At 46.0% G+C, this 24,885-nt stretch overlaps 1 protein-coding gene across 13 annotated transcripts in view; it reads right to left on the minus strand.

Annotated features, from left to right (window-relative positions):
• WDR72 (WD repeat domain 72) overlaps positions 1-24,885 on the minus strand; it is a 215,406-nt gene that overhangs the window by 33,789 nt on the left and 156,732 nt on the right. For 12 of the 13 annotated variants that reach the window (XR_014785267.1, XR_014785268.1, XR_014785270.1 and 9 more), the window contains one exon: positions 13,473-13,577. Coding sequence is in view for 5 of the 13 variants with exons in the window: in XM_084816462.1 (XP_084672588.1) it covers positions 13,473-13,577 (105 nt within the window). In the remaining 8 variants the exon portion in view is untranslated. Of the gene's footprint in view, positions 1-13,468; positions 13,578-24,885 lie in introns of those variants that run through there. The other variant, XR_014785274.1, reaches the window with a different exon arrangement.

Below are 24,885 nucleotides of genomic sequence, written 5' to 3' on the forward strand. Positions count from 1 at the left end.
AAACAAGCGGAACGCCTCCTTTCGGCGCCCTCCATCTGTTGTTGCTCCCTGCGTCTGCGCCGAGCATCCAGCAAGCCTCCCTCAAGCGCTCTCTCACTGCCAGGGTCACTATCCCAGGAATGCTGGCAGGAGGAATCTCTGCCAGCTGCTGTGCTTGTGAGAGATGAGCAAGCTCTTCTCCCACGGATTGCTGTTCTTCCTCAGAATCAGAACAGCTCTGGGGCTCTATGGGCTCAGTTTCCACCCTGGCGCTCCCCTCATTCTTCTCAAGGCTAAACATGCCCAGTTCTTTCAGTCTCTCTTCATACGGCTTTGTTTCCAGTCCCCTGATCATCTTTGTTGCCCTCCTCTGAACCCTCTCCAGTTTGTCTGCATCCTTCTTAAAGTGTGGTACCCAGAACTGGACACAGTACTCCAGATGAGGCCGAACCAGTGCTGAGTAGAGGGGAACTAGTACTTCCCGGGATTTGGAAGCTACGCTTCTATTAATGCAGCCCAAAAGAGCATTTGCCTTTTTTGCAGCCACATCACATTGTTGGCTCATATTCAGCTTGTGATCGACAACAATTCCAAGATCCTTTTCGCTTGTAGTGTTGTTGAGCCACGTATCCCCCATCTTGTAACTGTGCATTTGGTTTCTTTTTCCTAGGTGCAGAACATGGCATTTATCCCTATTAAATGTCATTCTGTTGTTTTCTGCCCAGTGCTCCAGTCTATCCAGATCACTTTGAATTGTGTTTCTGTCTTCCAAAGTATTAGCTATCCCGCCCAATTTTGTGTCATCTGCAAATGGGGGTGCTGTGGTATGTGCTGAATCATAGAATCATAGAATAGTAGGGTTGGAAGGGGCCTACAAGGCCATCGAGCCTAACCCCCTGCTCAATGCAGGAATCCAAGTCAGAGCATCGCTGACAGATGGCTGTCCAGCCTCGTCTTGAACGCCTCCAGTGTGGGAGAGCCCACTACCGCCCTAGGTAATGGGTTCCATTGTCATATTGCTCTAACAGTCAGGAAGTTTTTCCTGTTGTTCAGCCGGAATCTGGCTTCCTGTAAATTGAGCCCATTGTTTCGTGTCCTGCACTCCAGAATGATCGAGAAGAGATCCTGGCCTTCCTCTCTGTGACAACCTTTGAAGGACTTGAAGAGCGCTATCATATCTCCCCTCAGTCTTCTCTTCTCAAGGCTAAACATGCCCAGTTCTTTCAGTCTCTCCTTGTAGGGCTTTGTTTCCAGTCCCCTGATCATCTTTGTTGCCCTCCTCTGAACCCTCTCCAGTTTGCATCCTTCTTAAAGTGTGGTGCCCAGAACTGGACACAGTACTCCAGATGAGGCCTAACCAGTACCGAGTAGAGGGGAACTAGTACTTCCCGGGATTTGGAAGCTATGCTTCTATTAATGCAGCCCAAAACAGCATTTGCCTTTTTTGCAGCCACATCACATTGTTGGCTCACATTCAGCTTGTAATTGACAATTCCAAGATCCTTCTCACTTGTAGTGTTGTTGAGCCACATATCCCCCATCTTGTCACTGTGCATCTGGTTTCTTTTTCCTAGGTCCAGAACTTGGCATTTATCCCTATTAAATGTCATTCTGATGTTTTCTGCCCAGCGCTCCAGTCTATCCAGATCACTTTGAATTGTGTTTCTGTCTTCCAAAGTATTAGCTATCCTGCCCAATTTGGTATCATCTGCAAATATGATCAGCATTCCCTGCACCTCCTCCTCCAAGTCATTAATAAAAATGTTGACAAGCACTGGGCCCAGGACTGAGCCCTGCGGTACCCCACTCGTTACCTCTCCCCAGTTTGAGAAGGTCCCACTGATAAGCACTCTTTGAGTCCGATTCTGTAGCCAACTGTGGATCCACCGGATCGTTGTTTCATCTAGCCCACTTTGAGCTAGTTTGCTCACCAGGATATCATGGGGCACTTTGTCGAAAGCTTTGCTGAAGTTGAGGTATATGATGTCCACAGCATTCCCACGGTCCACAAGGGAAATCAGATTTGTCTGACCTGATTTGTTCTTGACAATCTCTTGAAGATTGCCAAAGTATCAGTTACAGAAGATGGAAATGGACCAATAAAAGAGGGGCATCTATAGATGTTCTGATAATGGGGGACGGCATGTTATGACCACAGAAACAACCTTGAGAAATGTTGGGGAGTCGAAAGGAGGTGCCAGTCTGTCCAACAGTCATCAATTCTTGAAATTGGGAACATGATGTATTATCAACAAAGGACATACTTTGAGGTCATGGGCCCCAATGGAAAAAGAGTATAAAACCCCTGAAATTGCCATTGTTCAGGAGGAGCGTAGTTGCATCTGGATCGTTTGTATGTGCACATACCAACAGTGCCCTCGATCCACGGGACACGTATTACATGCTCTGGCCAAATACTTGATAGCGTGTGGTGAGTATGTGTTGGGTAGAATTCAGGGAAAGGATTTTACCGTCCAGGGCTTAGATAAGGCACAGTTATCTTTCTTCTGTCATATTTACTGGTTGGTTTTGGATACAAGACAGCAGGCTTAGGCTTGGGCCTGGCTGACACTGTATCACCGTTGCCTCAGTGGGCCAGTTGCAGCATGGACCAAACCGGGAGCTGCGCAACAAACAGGGACTAACTAATTGCATATTTAGTAATTTAATGCACCACATTTGGGTAACTAAGATTTGACCAAAAAGTGTGTAGCTTCTTGAGACTTGTTTGGTGTAAAGCTTGTACTAGAGAGGCGTGCAACTTCTTAAGCCTCAGAGAGCATGCAACTCTCTGAGGAGGTTCTACTTTTGCTTATTTCTTTTATTTCAGTAAATCTCCTTTTCGTTCATCTACATTGGTGTGTGTGTGCATCCTATCTCCACCTCATAGGATCCCAAACCTTTCAGCCTGATCAACTGAGTGGTCCTGAGTAAAGTGAAATCCATATTCCACAAAAGCCCTATTTTAAATGCAGGATTTTAGGCTGGTGTAGAGATGCCAGGCTGCTGGTTCAGGTGAGCCTTCTGCATTCTCCCCCAGAGTGAGCCTCTGGGAAGCCCACAAGCAGGACATGAATCTCCCCCGACCCACCCCCTGTCGTGGAGGCCTTCCCACTACAGCCAGCCGTGGTGGTGCAGGGCCAACAGGTGAATGGACACTCTAGCCCAGTGCTCTCTTCGCCAGGTTGGCCAGCCAGGTGCGCCCTCCCCTCCCAGAAGCTCTAAGCAGGGGATGTGGGTGAGGGCCAGTTCCTCTTCTTAGATTCTCCTCTTGCCCTTGCAGGTGCTGTTCAACAGGGAGGTTCCATTGACACATATCATGGCGGAAGCTGGCGAAAGACACATTTTCCATTTTTTCAATTCAATTTAGTGCCTAAAAGATTTTTATGCCACCTTTCAAAACAAAAGTGGCTTACCATCAGTGTCATAAAACATTTCAAAATTAAATCAGTACCTAAAAGTATAAACCAAACAGCAGCATAAAACAGTTGAAGAGCAACAATCAATGTGATGTGGCTGCAAAAAAGGCAAATGCTATTTGGGGCTGCATTAATAGAAGCATAGCTTCCAGATCCCGGGAAGTACTAGTTCCCCTCTACTCAGCACTGGTTAGGCCTCATCTGGAGTACTGTGTCCAGTTCTGGGCACCACACTTTAAGAAGGATGCAGACAAGCTGCAGAGGGTTCAGAGGAGGGCAACGAAGATGATCGGGGGACTGGAAACAAAGCCCTATAAAGAGAGACTGAAAGAACTGGGCATGTTTAGCCTTGAGAAGAGAAGACTGAGGGGGATATGATAGTGCTCTTCAGGTACTTGAAAGGTTGTCACAGAGAGGAAGGCCAGGATCTCTTCTCCATCATCCCAGTGTGCAGGACACGGAATAATGGGCTCAAGTTACAGGAAGCCAGATTCCGGCTGAACATCAGGAAAAACTTCCTGACTCTTAGAGCAATACGACAATGGAACCAAATCCCTAGGGAGGTGGTGGGCTCTCCCACACTGGTGGCGTTCCAGACGAGGCTGGACAGCCATCTGCCAGGGATGCTCTGACTTGGATTCCTGCACTGAGCAGGGGGTTGGACTTGATGGCCTTGTAGGCCCCTTCCAACCCTACTATTCTATGATTCTATGATCAAATATAAAACAGTTAAACATAAGCACAAGCAGAGAGCAGCAACAATTTAAGCGCCACACCTTCATTTTAGCCATTTATTTGTCTAAGCCTTTTTATAAACTGCCTGGCTTTTTACACACTGCCTGGCACACTGCTCCACTATTCTGCAATGTGCTCAATGTGGCTCAAAGGCCACTGTCAGCCACGGACTTTCAGCTCTACTACGTATCTTACTACCACGGAAACATGGATTGCAACCTCAGCTGCACGCAGTGCAAGGCTGTGAATGTTCACTCAGAAGAAAATCCTATTGTGTTCAGTGTGCAGAAGACTGCAGCCTAGGACAGTGCATCATACATCTGTCTTCAGAAGAAAACTCCCCTTATAACAGAGGTCTTACAGCAAACCATCTTTGCTACAGCAGGGGAGTGGGGGGAGCTTTACTTGAAATCCAGCTGGCGGAACTACTGAACACATAATACACCTGAAGAATATATTAAATACATTATTTTATAAAGCAGGAGTAATGGTGGGAACACCAAGAAATCATGACTATCTGAGCAAGGGTAGCAAAAAGAACTCTCTATATCTCACCCTTCCTCTTCCTCTTGAGTCAGCCTCAGTCCATTCCTTTCCCCCTCCTTGAGAATGTGGATAGGGAGGCATTTTTCTCCTTCAGTCATAATGCTTGAACCCAGGGTCATCCCATGAAGCTGACTGGTGGGAGATTCAGGACTGAGAAAAGGAAGGACTTCTTCACACAGTACATAGTCAGACTGTGGAATTTGCTGCCACAAGATATAGTGATGGCCACCAATTTGGGTGGCTTTAAAAGGGGGTTGGACAAATTCCTGGAGGAAGAGGCGATCCATGGCTACTAGTCCTGATGGCTGGGTGCTACCTCCAGTACCAGAGGCAGGATGCCTATGTGCACCAGTTGCTGAGGAACATGGGCGGGAAGGAGCTGTTGCACTCCTGTCCTGCTTGTGGTTTTCCTGTGGGCAGTTGGTTGGCCACTGTGTGAACGGAATGCTGGACTAGATGGGCCCTTGGTCTGATCCAGCATGCTCTTCTTATGTTCTCATGATCTTCCAGTCTGGGAGAGCACACTACCCCTCTAGGCATTTGGTTCCATTGTCAAACTACAATTCCCATGTTGCCTGTCTGTGTGCACAGCTGAGTCCACACTCATCTACAAAGAAGTGTTGCATTTTGCAATGTGAGAATGACTGAAACTCTTTGGGTTTCGTCCTGTTTCATGTGTTGAGTAGCAGCTGCCAAGGCCAGCTTACCAAAGCAGGGATCAAGCCCCAGCAGGCCACAGGGAGTCAGTTGTCACAAGGCAGGGCTTGTCAGCAAGAGCAGTTGTGGTTCCAAATAACACTTGTCGTCTTTCTGGCATTTTCTTCCATGGTTCAAATATTTATTCCTCTCATATTTCCTCATGTGTTCTTAAAATATGCCAAATCATGGCACCATTTCAACACAGCATGGTATAAACTCTACTCCTGGCTGGAATATAGTGTAATGAAAAATGCTGTATGGTGCTTGTTGCCATTTCATGGGAAAGTATGTCTGTGGTAGTGAAAGCACATCTACTTATAAACAGTTCAACAACAGGGAAAAGTTGATCAATAACAATCTGGGACTGAAGCAGCATGACAGAAAAGCTGCCCACAAAGACACCATGGTGGAATGGGAGAGAACAGAGAAACCCAGGAATAAAGTGTTCTGTCTGCCTAATTTGTTCATTGAGGAAATGTTTGTGTAGAGACTTGTTTGAAGGCTTTTGGGGGGTCATTTTTTCCTTATTGGAAATTGAATTTGGTCATTTAATACTTGCTATGCATATATCTCCTAATTAAAATCAATAGGAGAAAATGGGTTTAGGACAGGAGCATAGATTTGACATGTACTGCTATTTCTCTTTTGGAAATCTAGCATACGGGATGCAGCATGTCCATCCAGAAATGCACTGTGCCTCTTCTGTACTCCCTTAAAAATATGCTAGTGTCACCACTGTCCTGTGGAGCCGGAGTATTGGGGCGGCAGGGCAAAGGAGAGGATCCGATGGTCCTGCGAATAGAACCAGCCCAACTACAGAGCAATAAACACAATACTAGCAGTGACAGATTTTATTTTCTTGGGCTCCAAGATCACCGCAGACGGTGACTGTAGCCATGAAATTAAAAGACGCTTGCTCCTTGGGAGGAAAGCTATGGCAAACCTAGACAGCGTAGTAAGAAGCAGAGACATCACCTTGCCGACAAAGGTTCGTATAATCAAAGCTATGGTTTTCCCAGTAACAACGTATGGCTGTGAGAGCTGGACTATAAGGAAGGCTGAGCGCCGAAGAATTGATGCTTTCGAACTGTGGTGCTGGAGAAGACTCTTACGAGTCCCCTGGACTGCAAGGAGGTCAGATCAGTCCATCCTAAAGGAAATCAACCCTGACTGCTCATTGGAAGGACAGATACTGAAGCTCAAATATTTTGGCCACCAAATATGAAGAGAAAACTCCCTGGAAAAGATCCTGATGCTGGGAAAGATTGAAGGCAAAAGGAGAAGGGGACGGCAGAGGATGAGATGGCTGGATAGCATCACCGATGCAATGAATATGAACCTGAGCACACTCTGGGAGAGAGCGGAGGATAGGAAGGCCTGGCGTGCTATGGTCCATGGGGTCACGAACAGTCGGACATGACTTAACGACTGAACAACAAGAAGTATTGCCAACATATAAACACAACATAGTGTTGCCAAATAAGAGATACTGTGGTTTGGTTTGTTTTTCTCACACAAACCACATCTATAGTTTAGCTAGATGTTGATTGTAAGGCCCCTGCTGACATCTTCCCTCCATCCCTGCCTCCCCATTGGGGTAGCTGCCCTGGTGCTTTCCTGCCAAGGAGCTAAGAGGCAGCCTCAAGCAGGCTGCAGCTCCTCTCATTAAATCTCTCTTCCAAACAAGGGCTTCTGTCAGAAGTGTCTTAATTTCTGATCACAGAATTCCATCCATACAAGCAGCAATAAATAATTCATGCTCCTGGCTGGGTCTTTGTTGTGGGTCCCCAAACTGCATGGCACTGGGAAGCTGACAGCTATGTCAGGACAAGCACCACAGATTTGATGTGACAAGTGACTAACAAGAATTTTTCCCAGTCAATGGTAAAAGTCTGCAATCGCACAAAGTGCAGAAACAAAACCTGAAATGAAATGAAGCTGTTTCTTTCTCTTTCTCTAGGTGTTGGCTATCGAGCTTATTTCCAGCCATAAGCTCTGGTCACATTAGAGCACTCGCCGGCCCTCTTTATTCTTCACACTCGCCTGTCCATTTACGCCTGTCCACGGATCAATATGAGCAATTCTTGGAGAAATACGATGTTGCCATGACAACCAAGCCACAAATTCTCAGTGGGAAGAAGTGAGACCCGTACAGAACTCTCCAGAGGTTTCCCAACCTATGAGGCAAGTTCCTTATAATGCAGGAATGGACAGAGGCAAAAGCTGGAGGAATTCATGGCTTATTGCAAAGGTAATGACTGCAAAGAGAAACAGGCAAGACAGAACTCTCATGTTAAGCTGAGATGCTTTATCAGTAAATATTTTCCCCAGCACATTGTCGCCTCCTGCGTATGAAATAATCCTTAACTCTTCTCTGCAGATTCTGCCACTGAATGCCTCTCAAATTTCAAGTCACTCATCATCAGAAGAGGGAGGAAGCAGCTCCATTCCATTGGAGCTAATTGCAGCAGTGGAGCAAACATTCACTCCTTGTTGCTTCAATCCAGAAACAATCAAATGCGAGAAAAAGAAGCAGCCAGTGCCTGGAGATCATATGCTATTACAGACTATTTGATGCAGCCAAATGAAGCCACATATTTGCTCTTTTTATCCCAGAGTTTTTCAGTTGATGGAATGATGGAAATGATGGAAAACAAGCACAGCTCAGAGCAGGTAAATTGTAGCTGCTTCCACTCATTTCTTCTTGGAGAGCCCTGGCTCTGAAATCCAGTCGCGTAGCTGAAGGCCCTAGCTGGGTTCTGAGATGACGTCAGGGACCTGACATGGATTTCAGGCTGCACCCTTTCATGGAAAATTAAATCTCAGCAGTGCTCCTCGGAGAAGGATCAGGGACACTTGGCAGCTGCCTGTGACAAAGCAGGCTGCCAGATCTGGGAAGCTCTTAACTAAGTTGAAAGACCACAGAGAGGATGGATTAAAAATATGATACACAGATTGGCACAAAGATGCAGAGGGAGGAAATGTCAGGCCAAAAAACAAGGACGTTTAACACTTTCACAAATGGGAGGGCTGTGCTCGCTACAAATTTCCCTGCATGGAGTCCTGGCTCAATTGGTAAAAGACAAGACCAGTGCATCACATTTTCAATAAACTGTCCAGAGATTTACAGTGGTCGATGGGATGCTACAAGGGTTTCTCCCTCCCTTTGTCTGTTAAAATATGAATAAAGATTAATATTATTTTATGTAACATTAATCACTTAATATTAATCATTAATCAGTTAATATAATCACTTAGGGCGCAATCCTATTGGGATAGGAGGCTGCCTCTGAACTCAGAAGCAACCGCCTATCCAATGCAGAGCAGGAACAGCAGGGAGGGGATCGTCCCCTCCGCACTTCAGCCGCCCTGCATTCACGGCTAAACAGCCGATTTTGGCTGTCTAGCTGCAGGAAGTCGGAGTGGGAGGGGGCGGATGCCAGACAACACATAGCAAGCATTGGAACGCACTTCTGTCCCCCCCACTCTAGCCTGCCCCCACGAACGCCCCATTTTTGCCGCTCCGTGCTCCTCTTACGAGCGCGGAGTGTGGGACCGATCCACGCTGCCTATGAGGCAAATGCAGGAGGGAGTGGAGGTCGGTTTTCAGGGAACCGACCTCAGAGTGCAGGCTCCAAGGTCGGTTCCCAGGAACCAACCTATCCTATTGCCGTCTAGCCAGTGACTAGTGGCCATAGGGTTGCACCCTTAACCACTTAGGGCACAATCCTATGTATGTTTAGACCGAACTCCAAGCATTCCCCATCCAGCCATGCTGACAGAGGGCATGCTGGGTGTTACAGGACTTTTTTTTCTGTCTAAACATGCATAGGATTGCGCCCTAAACCATGTTAATTTGTAACTAGCAGTGCAATCCTATAGATGTATACTCAGAAATAAGTATCACTGAGTTAAATTGGATTTACTCCCACATAAATTGTATAGGAGAGAGCGTCGGCTATTGGGTGGTATAGAAAAGGAATAAATAAATAGAGTATTTGTTATCCTGTGGTTTCTAACTTAGTACCATCTCTTTATCACACTGTATACATTTCCCATGCTTTCCTTTTTACCTATATGGGTATGTCTTTAAAATATTCCCATATAAGATCTTTCTTATGACCAGCACCCATGGCAGTTTGTAAGGTTATGTATGGAAATATAGAACCTGCAGCACACTGAACACTTTTGTCTCTCGTCTCCAGGATTGCCCCATCCTGCTTTGCTCTGCCTTGGACTAGCAGCCCGAGCCTCACAAAAACAGCATGGCAAACAAATGAATATGAAACACATTTCTCATAGGCTGAAGGAAGGCCCAATAGTTACTGGGCAGGCAACACCAGTTTATTTTCATGAGGTGAGGTAGGTAGACTATAGATATTCATATCTGAGAAATGATCGAACTGGTTCTTCATTTCCCTAGAAAAGTCTCCATTAGCTCTGTGGCAGAGGCATTGGTTCCATTTAGAGATCAACTGTAAGGCTAATGTGCTTTATCCGGATGATTTAATATTAACCTAGTTATTATAGGGTGCCAATGAGAGAGATTTGGATTCTGGGACCACGGGCTATACTTCCTGGAAGATGGGCTGTTGGCAAGGGACGGGTTGCACCTCACAAGGATGGGAAGAATGTGTTTGGCCACAACATGAAGAACTTCATCAGGAGGGCTTTAAACTGAATCCTACGGGGAAGGGAGATGTAATGTTGGGGGTAACAGTGGACGTAGGCGCATGCACTGCAACGGAGAGAACAGCTCTGATAGCGCCCAATAATAGTCTTCAGACACATGTAGGAAGGAAGCCAGACTATGAAGCACATGGTCTTCGATGTCTATATACTAATGCCCAGAGTATGGGAAACAAACAGAACGAACTTCAACTCTTAATACAAGAGGGAAATTATGACCTGATAGGTATAACTGAGACTTGGTGGGATGACTCTCATGACTGGAATACAGCAATTGAAGGATATAACTTGTTCCAAAAGAACAGGAGGAACAGAAAGGGAGGTGGGGTTGCACTGTATGTGAAAAATACATATCTCTGCACAGAAATTCAGGAGGATGAGCTTGGTAGCCCCATCGAGAGCATCTGGATCAAAATAAGTAGAGCAAAGAATAAAAGGAACCTGGTGGTCGGAGTCTACTACCGGCCCCAACCAAGGAGAAGACAAGGATGAAACTTTTGAAAAGCAAATAGCCAGTGTTTCAAGGAAGCATGATGCAGTAGTTATGGGGGACTTCAATTTCCCCAATATTTGTTGGGAGACAAATTCTGCAAAACATGGCCCCTCCAGGAAATTCCTGACTTGTGTGGCGGATAACTTCCTCCTACAGAAAGTAGAGGAAGGAACTAGAGGATCGGCTATCCTTGACTTGATCCTAACCAACAGAGATGACTTAGTGGATAAAGTAGCAGTTACAGGAACTCTGGGGGAAAGCGACCATGTTGCACTTGAGTTCTTGGTTCTAAGGGAAGCAAAAGCCGAGTGTAGTCAAACGCGTACCCTGGATTTTAGGAAAGCTGATTTTCATAAACTCAGAACAATGATCAGTAAGGTCCCATGGCAAGCGATGCTAACAAGAAAAGGAGTCCAAGATGGGTAGGAGCTATTAAAAAAGGAAATTCTCAAGGCACAATCACAAACAATTCCAACAAGAAGAAAAGGTGGAAGACAACAGAAGAAGCCAATGTGGCTTCACAAAAAGCTTAGGGATGACCTGGAAACAAAAAAGGACACATATAGGAAGTGGAAAGAAGGCCAAGTAATAAAGGAAGAGTACAGGCAGGTAGCACAGAATTGCAGAAATGGCGTCAGGAAGGCTAAAGCTGAGAACGAGGTGAGGTTAGCGAGGGATGCTAAAAACAACAAAAAGGCTTTCTTCAGCTACGTGCATAGTAAAAGGCAGAGGAAAGAAATGGTGGGTCAGCTATTAAATCAGGATGGCAAAACGGTAACAGATGACAAAGAAAAGGCAGAGGTGCTCAATTCCTACTTTGGCTCAGTCTTCTCCCAAAAGAGGGTCTATGACCCCCCTGGCAAAGGTGAAGTGCAGGCTGAAGGGGCAGGATCGTAGCTTGAGATCGATAGGCATATGGTCAAGGAACACCTAATGACTTTGAATGAGTTCAAATCTCCAGGGCCAGATGAACTGCATCCTAGAGTAATATAGGAACTGGCAGAAGAACTCTCAGAACCACTGTCTATTCTCTTTGAGAAATCATGGAGGATGGGGGAAGTGCCAGATGACTGGAGGAGGGCTAATGTTGTACCTAACTTCAAAAAGGGTAAAAAGGAGGAACCTGGGAACTACAGACCAGTCAGTCTGACATCAATCCCAGGGAAAATTCTGGAGCAGATGATAAAGCAATCCATCTGGAAGCACCTTGACAACAATGCCGTGATTACTCGAAGCCAACATGGATTTGTCAAAAACAAGTCCTGCCAGACAAATCTGATCTCATTTTTGGATCAAGTCACCTCCCTTGTAGACCGTGGGAATGCTGTAGACATCATATCCCTCGACTTCAGCAAAGCTTTCGACAAAGTGCCCCATGATATCCTGATGAGCACACTAGCTCAAAGTGGGCTAGATGAAACAACGATCCGGTGGATCCACAGTTGGCTACAGAATCGGACTCAAAGAGTGCTTATCAATGGGACCTTCTCAAACTGGGGAGAGGTAATGAGTGAGGTACTGCAGGGCTCAGTCCTGGGCCCAGTGCTCTTCAACATTTTTATGAATGACTTGGAGGAGGAGGTGCAGGGAATGCTGATCAGATTTGCAGATGACACAAAATTGGGTGGGATAGCTAATACTTTGGAAGACAGAAACACAATTCAAAGTGATCTGGATAGACTGGAGCGCTGGGCGGAAAACAACAGAATGACATTTAATAGGGATAAATGCCAAGTTCTGCACCTAGGAAAAAGAAACTAAATGCACAGTTACTAGATGGGGGATACGTGGCTCAACAACACCACAAGCGAGAAAGATCTTGGAATTGTTGTCGATATCAAGCTGAATATGAGCCAACAATGTGATGTGGCTGCAAAAAAGGGAAATGCTGTTTGGGGCTGCATTAATAGAAGCATAGCTTCCAAATCACGGGAAGTACTAGTTCCCCCCTACTCTGCACTGGTTAGGCCTCATCTGAAGTACTGTGTCCAGTTCTGGGCACCACACTTTAAGAAGGATGCAGACAAACTGGAGAGGGTTCAGAGGAGGGCAACAAAGATGATCAGGGGACTGAAAACAAAGCCCTCTGAAGAGAGACTGAAAGAACTGGGCATGTTTAGCCTTGAGAAGAGAAGACTGAGGGGAGATATGATAGCACTCTTCAAGTATTGAAAGGTTGTCACAGAGAAGAAGGCCAGGATCTCTTCTTGATCATCCCAGAGTGCAGGACACGGAATCATGGGCTCAAGTTACAGGAAGCCAGATTCTGGCTGAACATCAGGAAAAATGTCCTGACTGTTAGAGCAATACGACAATGGAACCAATTCCCTAGGGAGGTAGTGGGCTCTCCCACAGTGGAGGCGTTCCAGGCGAGGCTGGACAGCCATCTATCAGGGATGCTCTGACTTGGATTCCTGCACTGAGCAGGGGGTTGGAGTCAATGGCCTTGTAGGCCCCTTCCAACCCTACTATTCTATGATTTATGATTCTATGATTATTTAAGAAAACACAGTATTTACCTTTAAAAAAATAATTAAAAGCAGATTTCTATTTTTAAAATTTCATCTCTCTCTCCCTCTTTCTCCAACGTATTCACCCTATTTGTTGCTAGACAGCCATGTTCTTTGTTCAGGAACAGAAGGGACTATCTATTGCACTTTTCATCATCCTGTTCTCCATTCAAGGGAGAATATTACTAGCTAAGCAATTATTATTAGCCAAGTAATTTAGTCTAGAGTTAATTTGCCATATCAGCTTTTGCACTGCCTGGGACTAGAGAGTCTGGATGAAAAGGGCTTCAAGTTCTGAACCGCTTGAGTGGCAACTGACTCGACACTGCTGAAAAGGAAACCAGTTGCACCTGCATTGTTGCCCACTTTATCGCATTACTGTATTGAACAGGCTCAGCTCACCTGGGTTTTCTGACTCCTCTAAGACCCGCCTCTCAGCATTGTCCTCTCCCTCTTGGAAATTTGCAGAGGTGGTACAGCTCTCACACTTGACTGTGCTGGTGGCAGCTATAAAGAAACAGAACAGTAATGCTTTAGCAAACATCTAACATTATTTCTGTGTGTGTGGCGGGGGGGCGGGGGTATCTATCATCTACCTACCTATCTGGATATTTAGACTTTCCAGCCCAGAGGTTCTGAGTGGGTTACAATAAATTTAAAAATATGTTAACAATCAAATGAGACAAGGAAATGGGAAGTGTGATACTCTTCATCTTTTCCACTACTTCTTTCTTAGCTACTTCCATCCAACAAAGCTGTTTCCTCCAATCACTAACATGTCACCATGTGAGAACAGGAAGAAGCCTCCCGCTACCATTTTGGCTCTTTTTCGTCCCACCTCACTCATATTTTCTCACATACATGGGAAAAAACATAACATATCCTTAATCAGCTCCTCCCCAAACCCTAAACAGAGTAGAGTAAAACACCTCCTATAACCTATTATCTTCTTCCCATTTCATAATGGGGGTGGGGGGGTGGGGAAAAGCACATCCATAATCAATTCCTTTTCTTCACATAATTCTAATTCCAGAAGAGCAGTAAAACCCTCTCATTCATTTCATGCCTGCACTATGACCGGAGAGGAGGGGTATAGAAAAGACCGGCTGCTTACTTGTAACTATAGTTCTTCGAGTAGATCTGTGCATTCACACATATGGGCTCTGCGTCTGTGCAGAGCCTCTGTTCAGAAACCTTCCATAGCTGAGGAGTTTTGGTGGGAACCCCTCCCCCGTTGTCCCAGTGCGCGTGTCCCTAATGGGTTCCTGCTTCTTCCCCTCAGTTCATTGAGACTGACATTGTGGCCTCGGAACTGACAGGAACCTTTGGTACCCAACCATGAAGTTGAGCATGACACCAAAGAGGGGATGGTGGGTGGGTTGTGTGAATGCAGAGATGACCACTCAAAGAACTACAGTTACAGCTAAGCAACCTGTCTTTCTTCTTCATGGTCTCTGTGCATCACACATATGGGCAAGTAACAAGCTGACTTACCAGTGGAGGGTCAGTGTCTTATTGTAGTAGATAGGAGAGAACCACACTTCCAAAGGCACAGTCCACTTGAGCCCAAACATCCAGTCGGTAATGCTGCATGAATGTGGACAGTTGCGACCAAGTTGCAGCCTGACCAAGGTCCAGTAAAGGCACCCCTCTCTGGAAAGCCATGGATGTAGCTTGACCTCGGGTCAAATGTGCAGTGACCAGACCCATGAGTTCTAGACTGGCGATATCATATGCCAACTTTATTGTCTGTACCACCCAAGATGTGAAATGCTAGGATGACACTGGGAGTCCTTTACAGGTGCCTCCATAGCAGAGGAAGAGTCCTGGAGCCCGTTAAAATGACTCCATCCTTGCTTTGTAAAAGGCAAGGGCATGGCAAACATCAAGCATGTGAAGAAGAGTCTATTCCAAAGGCGAAGACAGAATCTGAAAAAAACATTGGTAACACTACATCTCGATTTAAATGGAACTTGGAGACCACTTTATGTAGAAAGGCTATGTCAGGCCAAATAACCCCCTTGTCCCGATGAAAAATCACGTAGGGCAAGTCAGCTCTGAAAGGTCAAATTTCACTGGCATAGTAGGCAGATGTTACAGTGACCAAAAAAGCAACCTTTCAGGAAAGGGGGCAAAGGCCAGCAGCTGCAAGTGGCTCAAACGGTTTAGCCATCAGAACCACCAAGAGACTCCACTGAGGTACTGGTAGCCAAACTGGAGGTGAAAGATTCCTTGTCCCCTGAAGGAACTGATGCACAAGAGGATGAGAGAAGACAGTAGACCCTTCAGTAGGGACATGTGAGGCAGAGATTGCCACAAGGTATACACAAAGTGAAGACTGTCCCTTGAGAACAACAAGAATAAGAAATGCAGTAAATTCTGAATAAAGCAATGAACAGGGTTAAAACCTTCAACCTTGGCAAATTCACTTCTTAGCATAAGGTAAACTAGTGGCAGGCTTCCAGGCTACTTCAAGAGTAGACACGAGTGCAGGAGGGAGCTCAAGAGTACTACCTCTTACTGTATCCTCCATGCTGTGACCCTGAGCGTGAGTAGATCGGGATGTTGAATCTGCCCCTGGTTGTGGGACAGGAGGCTCGGTATCGATGGGAGCTTCCTGTAATGCCTGGTGCTCTGTCAGAGGAGAGGAGTGAACCACGGCTGCCTCAGCCACCAAGGAGTTATGAGAATGCAATCTCTGCCATCCATCTGGATCTTTGCCAGCACTCTCATGAGCAGTGGGAATGGAGGGAAAAGATAAAACAGCTGTTCCCATCGATATGAGCATGAAAGCATCCCCCAATGATGTGGGTCTGATCCCTGCCCTGCTGCAGTACTGACAGCAAACAGAGTTCTCCCCAGTTGTGAACAAGTCCATTGCAGACATGGCCCAACAATGAAACAACAAGAGAAGGACATCATGATCTAGCTGCCATTCATGGGAGTTCCAGTGCAACCAGCTCAAAGAATCTGCTAAACTGTTGCTCATGCCTGCAATATGGACCATGAGCAGACCTCAAGGAATACTCCAGTCAAACATGCGAAGTGTCAGGTTGGTCAGTGCCAACGACAGTGTCTCCCCTGCCTGCCCCGCCCCCGGCTTGGTCAGGTATGCTACCACAGTCATATTGTCCATCACCACCTGTTCTATCCAGCCTTGAGGATTGGTACTGAAAGTCCTTAAAGCCTTCTCGACCGCCAAGAGCTCAGAGACATGCAGAAAGGTATTCCTGCTTCAGCACCGATGGAGGCTGCTGCCTAAACTGTCAGTTGGTAGAAGTACACAACTGGTAGAAGGTTGGCTAACAATACGATTGTCGCTGCCTATAGGAGGATGACAACTGCTGCTGCCCCAGCCCCATCTTCTGGGCTGTGATCATTGTTTTTTGTACAGAATCCATCGCATCATCCATCTTGGCACTGAAGAGCCGATCTTTATCAAAAGGTAAGTCTTCAATGCGAGATCTAGCCTCCTGTGAGAGACCTTGCAGACCTTAACCAGGGCTGGTGCCGTAAGGCTACTGCACCCACCATGGCCTTTGTGTCGCAGTCTTCTTGGTGCCTGGCAGTGTTAATTTGTTGCCTTGACAGGCACATTGCTTCAGACTGGAAGACTCTAGCAAGATCTCTCTGATCATCAGGTAAGTAATCACAGAGACATTTTCTCTCAGAGAAACAACTGGTACCTGGACATGGTCATCTGATTGTTCGCCACCCACTGGCCAAGAGCTGCCAAGGAGTAAATTCTTCAGCCCATGAGATCAAGGCTCTGGCCCTCCTTATCCACAGGCAAAGAATGCACTTTCTGTGACCTCCCTTGTGAGAACTGGACAATGATAGAGTTAGGGTGTAGGTGACAGAAAAGAAACCCTGCATCCTTTTCTTGAACTCTATACATGTTTTCTAGTCTTTTGGATGTAGGCATCATTGATGACGGTGCTTTCCAAGACTGTTGCACAGTTTGCAACAAATCTGGCAGAAACGCTATTAGTGTTGGTGTCGCTGTATCAGTGCAAATGGCATCGAAGACAGGATCCTTAACCCTTTGAACTGGCTGCTGAGTCTCTAGACCTAAGGACTGTGCCATCATACAATCATAGAATAGTAGGGTTGGAAGGGGCTTACATGACCATTGAGTCCAATCCCCTGCTCAATGCAGGAATCCAAGTCAGAGTATCCCTGACAGATGGCTGTCCAGCTTCATCTTGAATGCTTCCAGTGTGGGAGAGCCCACTACCTCCCTAGGTAATTGGTTCCATTGTCGTATTGCTCTAACAGTCAGGAAGTTTCTCCTGATGTTCAGCCGGAATCTGGCTTCCTGTAACTTGAGCCCATTATTCCATGCCCTGCATTCTGGGATGATTGAGAAGAGATCACAGAATCATAGAATAGTAGGGTTGGAAGGGGCCTACAAGGCCATCAAGTCCAACTCCCTGCTCAATGCAGGAATCATGAGTATTTGGTCTGAGAAATTACCCATGTTCTCCAATGGAGAGGCCCCATCCTGAGTCCCCAGCACTGCATCTGGTGAAGAGACCAATGGAGTGTCAGAGGAGACAGATTTCGAGTTGGACTGGTAGTCCTCCATGTCCAAGTGCAGCGAGGCAGGCTCCTGGACTACTTGGGCTGAGGTCGGTGCTGAAGAGAGATTAGTCTGATGATCACAAGAGAGCAGAAAAGGAACCCTGCGCTCCTACTGCAACTTGACTGGTGGTGGGACCCCATGCACCAGAGTAGCCAATGACCTTGGCAACAATGGAAGAAGAGGCAGAAAAACATTGTCAACAGGCAGTCTGGATGTGGATGCAGATGGAGCATTTCGGTATCGAGGGAGACAGTACCAAGATACCTCATGCAATCATAGTAGTCTCGATCCTGTCTGGTATGCCAGTCCTTCCAGTAAGAAGTATGACGAGGGGGAACCACTCTGCACGCTGCTCCCATTCAGAAATAGGTGATCTGGTATGTTCCCATAATGGGAATGGGAATGGTTGAAGGAATCTCTCTCTCTGCTCTGACTGGTAAGTATCGGATGCAGTGGAGACTGTAGAGTGCTGTCGGTGGCAATATTCCTCCCGATGTTGAGGACTATGCTACAAAGAGGGTCTGAACAAATCCCATCTCTCTCAGTCTCAAGGTGAAGTGAGATCTTTAATCCTCTGACATGGAAGCAACTTGGTTCTCTTCCTGCCTCAGTACAAATGGTGCCATTGGTATCAGTGAGACTAAGAGTGGTGATGGAGCTGGAATCGTCAGAGGTGTTCTTCACAGGAAATCTTGCAGTTTCCTCGACTCCTCCTGTTTATTTCCTAGAGTATCTGAAGATTTCAGAGTCCTTTCTTAGGTAGCCTCTTCACTACTGAGATAGTTAAGAATTGCCTTGGTGTAGGGGGATCAGTATGGCCCATGACTAGAGGCAGAGCGGGGGGTGAAGCAAGCCCTGATACTTTTGCCTCTTGTGAGGCAGGTATGACTAGCTCAGATGGCACTTGCAAACTCAGTTGAAGCTGAGCCTTCTTTTCTGCAGGTGCTCCACAGCACTTCTTTAAACCTAGCCGACCTCTTACAATGGGCCTGCTTGGTAAAGGCCTGGCAGTGAACACAAGTCTCAGTGATGTGACTTTCTCTGAGATAAAATAAGCAGAAAGAATGCCCATCAGTCGGTAGGAGCTTACTGCCACATTGGATGCATCTGCAGAAAGGCACCTTCAGGGCCAATGATCATATTCAATGATCATGAAGATCTTAACAAAAACAAACAAATAAAATATATACTGGAAAGGGAGAAAACTACAGCAGAAGGGAAGAAGGTTAGAATAAAACCTCAGCAAAACCCAAGCCACAATGGTGGTCAAAGAAGAACTGAGGGAAGGAGCAGGAACCCGTTGGGGCATGAGCACTGGGATGGTGGGGGAGGGGTTCCAGCCAAAACTCCTCAGCTACTGGAGGTTCCCGAATCAAGGCCTCATGCAGGCGCAGAGCCCACGTGTGTCATGTGTGATGCACAGACCACGAAGAAGAAGCTTAAATACTTTTTCTAAGACCCTGCAACATAATGTTTGATTATCACCTTCCGCAGTTCCACTCAAGCAAACACAGCAACATATAAACCATCCAGAGGAGCCCGAGGGGTCCAAGCAAAGACTTTAGGCAATGTGCTTCAACAGCCACCCAAAACCGTATGAGTCTTAACAGCTCCTGGGAAGGCATGAGAGGAGCAGCTCCAGTGTCTGGCATGGATGGCCATTGTTGTAGGGACAGACAGTCATTCACACTTATTTATTTATTTATTTATTAACATTTATATCCTGCCTTTTTTCCTCCTTAAGGAACCCAAGGCGGCGTACATAATCCTCCTCCTCCATTTTATCCTCACAACAACAACCCTGTGAGGTAGGTTGGGCTGAGAGTCTGTGACTGGCCCAAAGTCACCCAGTGAGCTTCCACGGCCAAGTGGGGACTAGAACCCGGATCTCCCAGCTCCCAGTCCAACACTCTAACCATTACACCACACTGGCACTCCACACTTGACAAACTCCTTAGAACAGGGGTGGGCAGAAGGTACATCAAGATCTACTGGCAGATCTCTGAGTGATTTGCAATAGGTTAGCAAAAGTTTTCTGACTCCCAGTCATGTAACAATAGCAAAAACCCTTCTTTGTGGGTTCTAAATTGGGCTAATGAAGCAAAGCAGAAATTTATTTTTGTGTGAAAGGACTACAAGTTCAGTTCTGGTACAAAAAACAATTTCCTGGCTGGGCATGTGCTCAGAGGTACTCCATTTCTTCATTCTAAGTGTATGTGTGCCCCCGCTCCTCATTTTATTTATTTATTTATTTTTATTTATTTCATTTCATTTCTATACCGCCCAATAGCCGAAGCTCTCTGGGCAGTTCACAAAAATTAAAACCAAACAACACACAATAAAACAATTTAAAATATATAGAACATTAAAACCACAATATAACAATACAACCACAATAAAACCTAGCAGCAGTACAGGAATTTAAAATACAGATTTAAAACAGCAAAGATAAAAATTTAGAAAGCTAAAAAGCCTGGGAAAATAAAAAGGTCTTCACCTGGCGCCGAAAGGAGTACAATGTAGGCGCCAGGCGAACCTCACTAGGGAGCTCATTCCAGAGCCGGGGTGCCACAACAGAAAAAGCCCTCCTCCTAGTAGCCACCCGCCTCACTTCCTTTGGCAGGGGCTCACGGAGAAGGGCCGCTGATGATGCCACTATTTTGCTGGCTTTGCTTGGACTTTGGGGGTTCTACTAAAAAACAAAGCAGATCCCACAAGCCTGAAGTCTGCCCACCCATGCCCCGGAGGGATGTTAGCTTGAATCTAAGTTTACATTCTAATTTCCTCAAGGCAGTGCTTTTTGGCATCTTGTCTGAAATGGGTAAATCAGAGAGCATGGTTGCTGAGCTGCTCAAAGACAATTGTAGTTCTATACAGACATATAGCTGTGATTCAGCTAAACACGCTTTTTAAAAGCTGAGAGCATTTGGTAAGCTGGCAAGTCCATCTTGGACTGGTTGAAGCACTTAAAAATTTCTGGGAACAAGTGAATAAAGGTAACTATAAATTAGTAATTAATTCAGTTATATCACTCAAGGTTATAACTTGATTTAAGTTGTATTACAAGTTCAGTGGGACTAATTCAGGACATCTTCAGATCTAATTTTTGAAAACCATTTTCACACCGCAAGTGTGAAACACAAGTGATTGTGTCCATGTTGTCTCCTTAAGAGTGCTCCACATTTACATAGTAACTTCTTAGTTGCAATGGTGCTGTATTCAACCAGCAAGTCCTGCTGTGACAGTGAGGAGCTAGCTTCCTTGGGCACTATGAGGTCCAGTCCACACTGATGACTTGGGGCAAGTCAGGTTCAGTGGATTCTGACCAGGTCTCCCAGAGAGACAGGAACAGAGCAGTACCATAGACAAGGTTGCCTGTATGATGCTCCAACAAGCAGCAGATTGTGACGGCACAGAATTATGAGTCTGGCTTCCTTTAGGCTTGTTAGCCATGCCTCCCCCTTGACAAAGGCCTTCCCGCTTAAAGGAGCTGGTCTCTTTCATCAGCTTTGAAATGCAGTGATATAGAAGTGGCTGTGGTGTGGTGGTATCTTCATGGCTAGAGTCCTCAGAATCTAAGGATGGCAATATAACACAGGGGGGCTGGTCCCTGAGGCCTCATAATGCCCTTCTGTAACTAAGCCTTTTCCCTGATTCATTAACTCAGGACCTTCATCTTCTGAGGATGAGGGATGAGAGGCCAGGACCATGACAATTGTGTCCTTTCTGATATGCAGAAAGATTGATTCAGAGTCTTCTGTTAAAATCATCTAATGCGTCAAAGAATTCTGGCACTTGAAAAGTTAAAATAAAAGAGAACAAGCTGACCTAGATAAGCAATGACTTTCAGAGCAGTTGCACAACAGGAGCACCAACTTGAGCAGGCAACTATGAACCACTGATGTACCTGTACTGTACTTGAGAGTCACTCTCTCAAAGTGATGTAGCCTCTTTACCAGGTGCTGAAGGCAGCACTATTGTTTTCAATGGAATGGAGACAGGACACAATATTTATCCAGAAAATGCTGCTAGAGGCAAAAGAAATCTCTGCAAATGCACAATTATTATATGTGCTGCTGAAATAGCAAAACCCAGAATTTGGGCTGAATATTTCACCTCTGCCACTTATAAATGCCACTTGCAGCCATTTATAAGTGTCTGCTGAATCGGTCCATGGGTCAGATACACATGAATCACCACCAAGTATATTTGAGATCTGAAATATTTGAAACTGCCAAAAAGGCAATGAATATTAAGAGCAGTTGTGACTATTCCTTATCAGAAGCTAAATTACCAATTCAAAATGTCACACACAAACACCCCCCCCCTTTTTTTTGAAGCAAATGCCTTTGATAACCAGCCCACTTCACAGGCCCATTCAGTTCATTTAAAGATCCTCCTGGACATTTAAAACACTTCATGCATGCACCGTCTCAATCTTCCTTATGACATGGCTGTAGGGTAGGGTAGTGTTATCATAGAATCATAGCATAGTAGGGTTGGAAGGGGCCTATAAGACCACTGAGTCCAACCCCCTGATCGGTGCAGGAATCCATGTCAAAGCATCCCTCACAAGTGGCTGTCCAGCTTCATCTTGAATGTCGCCAGTGTGGGAGAGCCCACTACCTCTCTAGGTAATTGGTTCCACTGTCGTATTGCTCTAACAGTCAGGAATTCTTTCCTGATGTTCAGCCAGAATCTGGCTCCCTGTAACTTGAGCCCATTATTCCATGTCCGGCACTGTGGGATGATCGAGAAGAAATCCTGGCCTTCCTCTCTGTGACAACCTTTCAAGGACTCGAAGAGCGCTATCCTATCTTGCCTCAGTCTTCTCAAGGCTAAACATGCTTAGTTCTTTCAGTCTCTCCTCATACGGCTTTGTTTCCAGTCCCCTGATCATCATCGTTGCCCTCCTCTGAACCCTCTCCAGTTTATCTGCATCCTTCTTACAGTGTGGTGCCCAGAACTAGACACAGTAGTCAAGATGAGGCCTAAGCAGTGCTGAGTAGAGGGGAACTAGTACTTCACGGATTTGGAAGTTATACTTCTATTAATCCAGCCCAAAAGAGCATTTGCAAACGGCAACCCACCCCAGTATTCATAGAATCATAGAATAGAATCATAGAGTAGTAGGGTTGGAAGGGGCCTACAAGGCCATCGAGTCCAACCCCCTGCTCAATGCAGGAATCCAAGTCAGAGCATCCCTGACAGATGGCTGTCCAGCTTCATCTTGAACACCTCCAGTGTGGGAGAGCCCACCACCTCCCTAGGGAATTGGTTCCATTGTCGTATTGCTCTAACAGTCAGGAATTTTCTCCTGATGTTCAACCGGAATCTGGCTTCCTGTAACTTGAGCCCATGATTCCGTGTCCTGCACTCTGGGATGATCAAGAAGAGATCCTGGCCTTCCTCTCTGTGACAACCTTTCAAGTACTTGAAGAGCGCTATCATCTCTCCCCTCAGTCTTCTCTTCTCAAGGCTAAACATGCCCAGTTCTTTAGGGCTTTGTTTCCAGTCCTCTGATCATCTTTGTTGCCCTCCTCTGAACCCTCTCCAGTTTGTCTGCATCCTTCTTCAAGTGTGGTGCCCAGAACTGGACACAGTACTCCAGATGAGGCCTAATGAGTGCTGACTAGACGGGAACTAGTACTTCCCGGGATTTGGAAGCTATGCTTCTATTAATACAGCCCAAAGGAGCATTTGCCTTTTTTGCAGCCACATCACATGGTTAGCTCATATTCAGCTTGTGATCGACAACAATTCCAAGATCTTTCTTGCTTGTAGTGTTGCTGAGCCACGGATCCCCCATCTTGTCACTGTGCATTTGGTTTCTTTTTCCTAGGTGCAGAACTTGGCATTTATCCCCATTAAATTTAATTCTGTTGTTTTCAGCCCAGTGCTCCAGTCTATCAAGATCACTTTGAATTCTGTTTCTGTCTTTCAGGGTATTAGCTATCCCACCCAATTTTGTATCATCTGCAAATTTGATCAGCATTCCCTGCACCTCCTCCTCCCAATCATTCATAAAAAGGTTGAAGAGCACTGGGCCCATGACTGAGCCCTGCAGTACCCCACTCGTTACCTCCCCCAGTTTGAGAAGATCCCATTGGAGTCCGATCTTGTAGCCAACTGTGGATCCACCGGATTGTTGTTTTGTCTAGCCCACTTTGAGCTAATTTGCTCATAAGGATATCATGGGGCACTTTGTCGAAAGCTTTGCTGAAGTTAAGGTATATGATGTCCACAGCATTCCCACAGTCCACAACGGAGGTTACCTGATCAAAAAATGAGATCAGATTCATCTGGCAGGATTTGTTCTTGACAAATGCATGTTGGCTTTGAGTAATCACTGCATTGTTTTCAAGGTGCTTACAGACTGATTGTTTTATAATCTGCTCCAGAATGTCCCCAGGGATTGATGTCAGACTGACTATGAATCTATGAATCTATGACTGGTCTGTAGTTCCCAGGTTCCTCCTTTTTGCCCTTTTTGAAGATGTTGTTGTTGTTGTTGTTGTTCAGTCGTTCAATCGTGTCCGACTCTTCGTGACCCCATGGACCATAGCACGCCAGGCCTTCCTGTCCTGCGCTCTCTCCCGGAGTGTACTCAAGTTCATATTCATTGCATTGGTGATGCTATCTAGCCATCTCATCCTCTGCCGTCCCCTTCTCCTTTTGCCTTCAGTCTTTCCCAGCATCAGGGTCTTTTCCAGAGAGTTTTCTCTTCGCATTAGGTGGCCAAAATGTTTGAGCTTCAGCTTCATTATCTGTCCTTCCAATGAGTACTCAGGGTTGATTTCCTTTAGGATGGACTGATTGGACCTCCTTGCAGTCCAGGGGACTCGTAAGAGTCTTCTCCAGCACCACAGTTCGAAAGCATCAATTCTTCGGCGCTTAGCCTTCCTTATAGTCCAGCTCTCACAGCCATACGTTACTACTGGGAAAACCATAGCTTTGATTAGACGGACCTTTGTCGGCAAGGGGATGTCTCTGCTTCTTACTATGCTGTCTAGGTTTGCCATAGCTTTCCTCCCAAGGAGCAAGCGTCTTTTAATTTCATGGCTACAGTCACCGTCTGCGGTGATCTTGGAGCCCAAGAAAGTAACATCTGTCACTGCTTCCATTTCTTCCCCTTCTATATGCCAGGAAGTGATGGGGCCAGATGCCATGATCTTAGTTTTTTTAATGTTGAGTTTCAAACCAGCTTTTGCACTCTCCACTTTCACCCTC

The sequence above is a fragment of the Heloderma suspectum genome, chromosome 11, assembly GCF_057233095.1.
Source record: "Heloderma suspectum isolate Gila_16-S chromosome 11, 16-S_ref, whole genome shotgun sequence".
Classification (NCBI taxonomy): Eukaryota; Metazoa; Chordata; class Lepidosauria; order Squamata; family Helodermatidae; genus Heloderma; species Heloderma suspectum.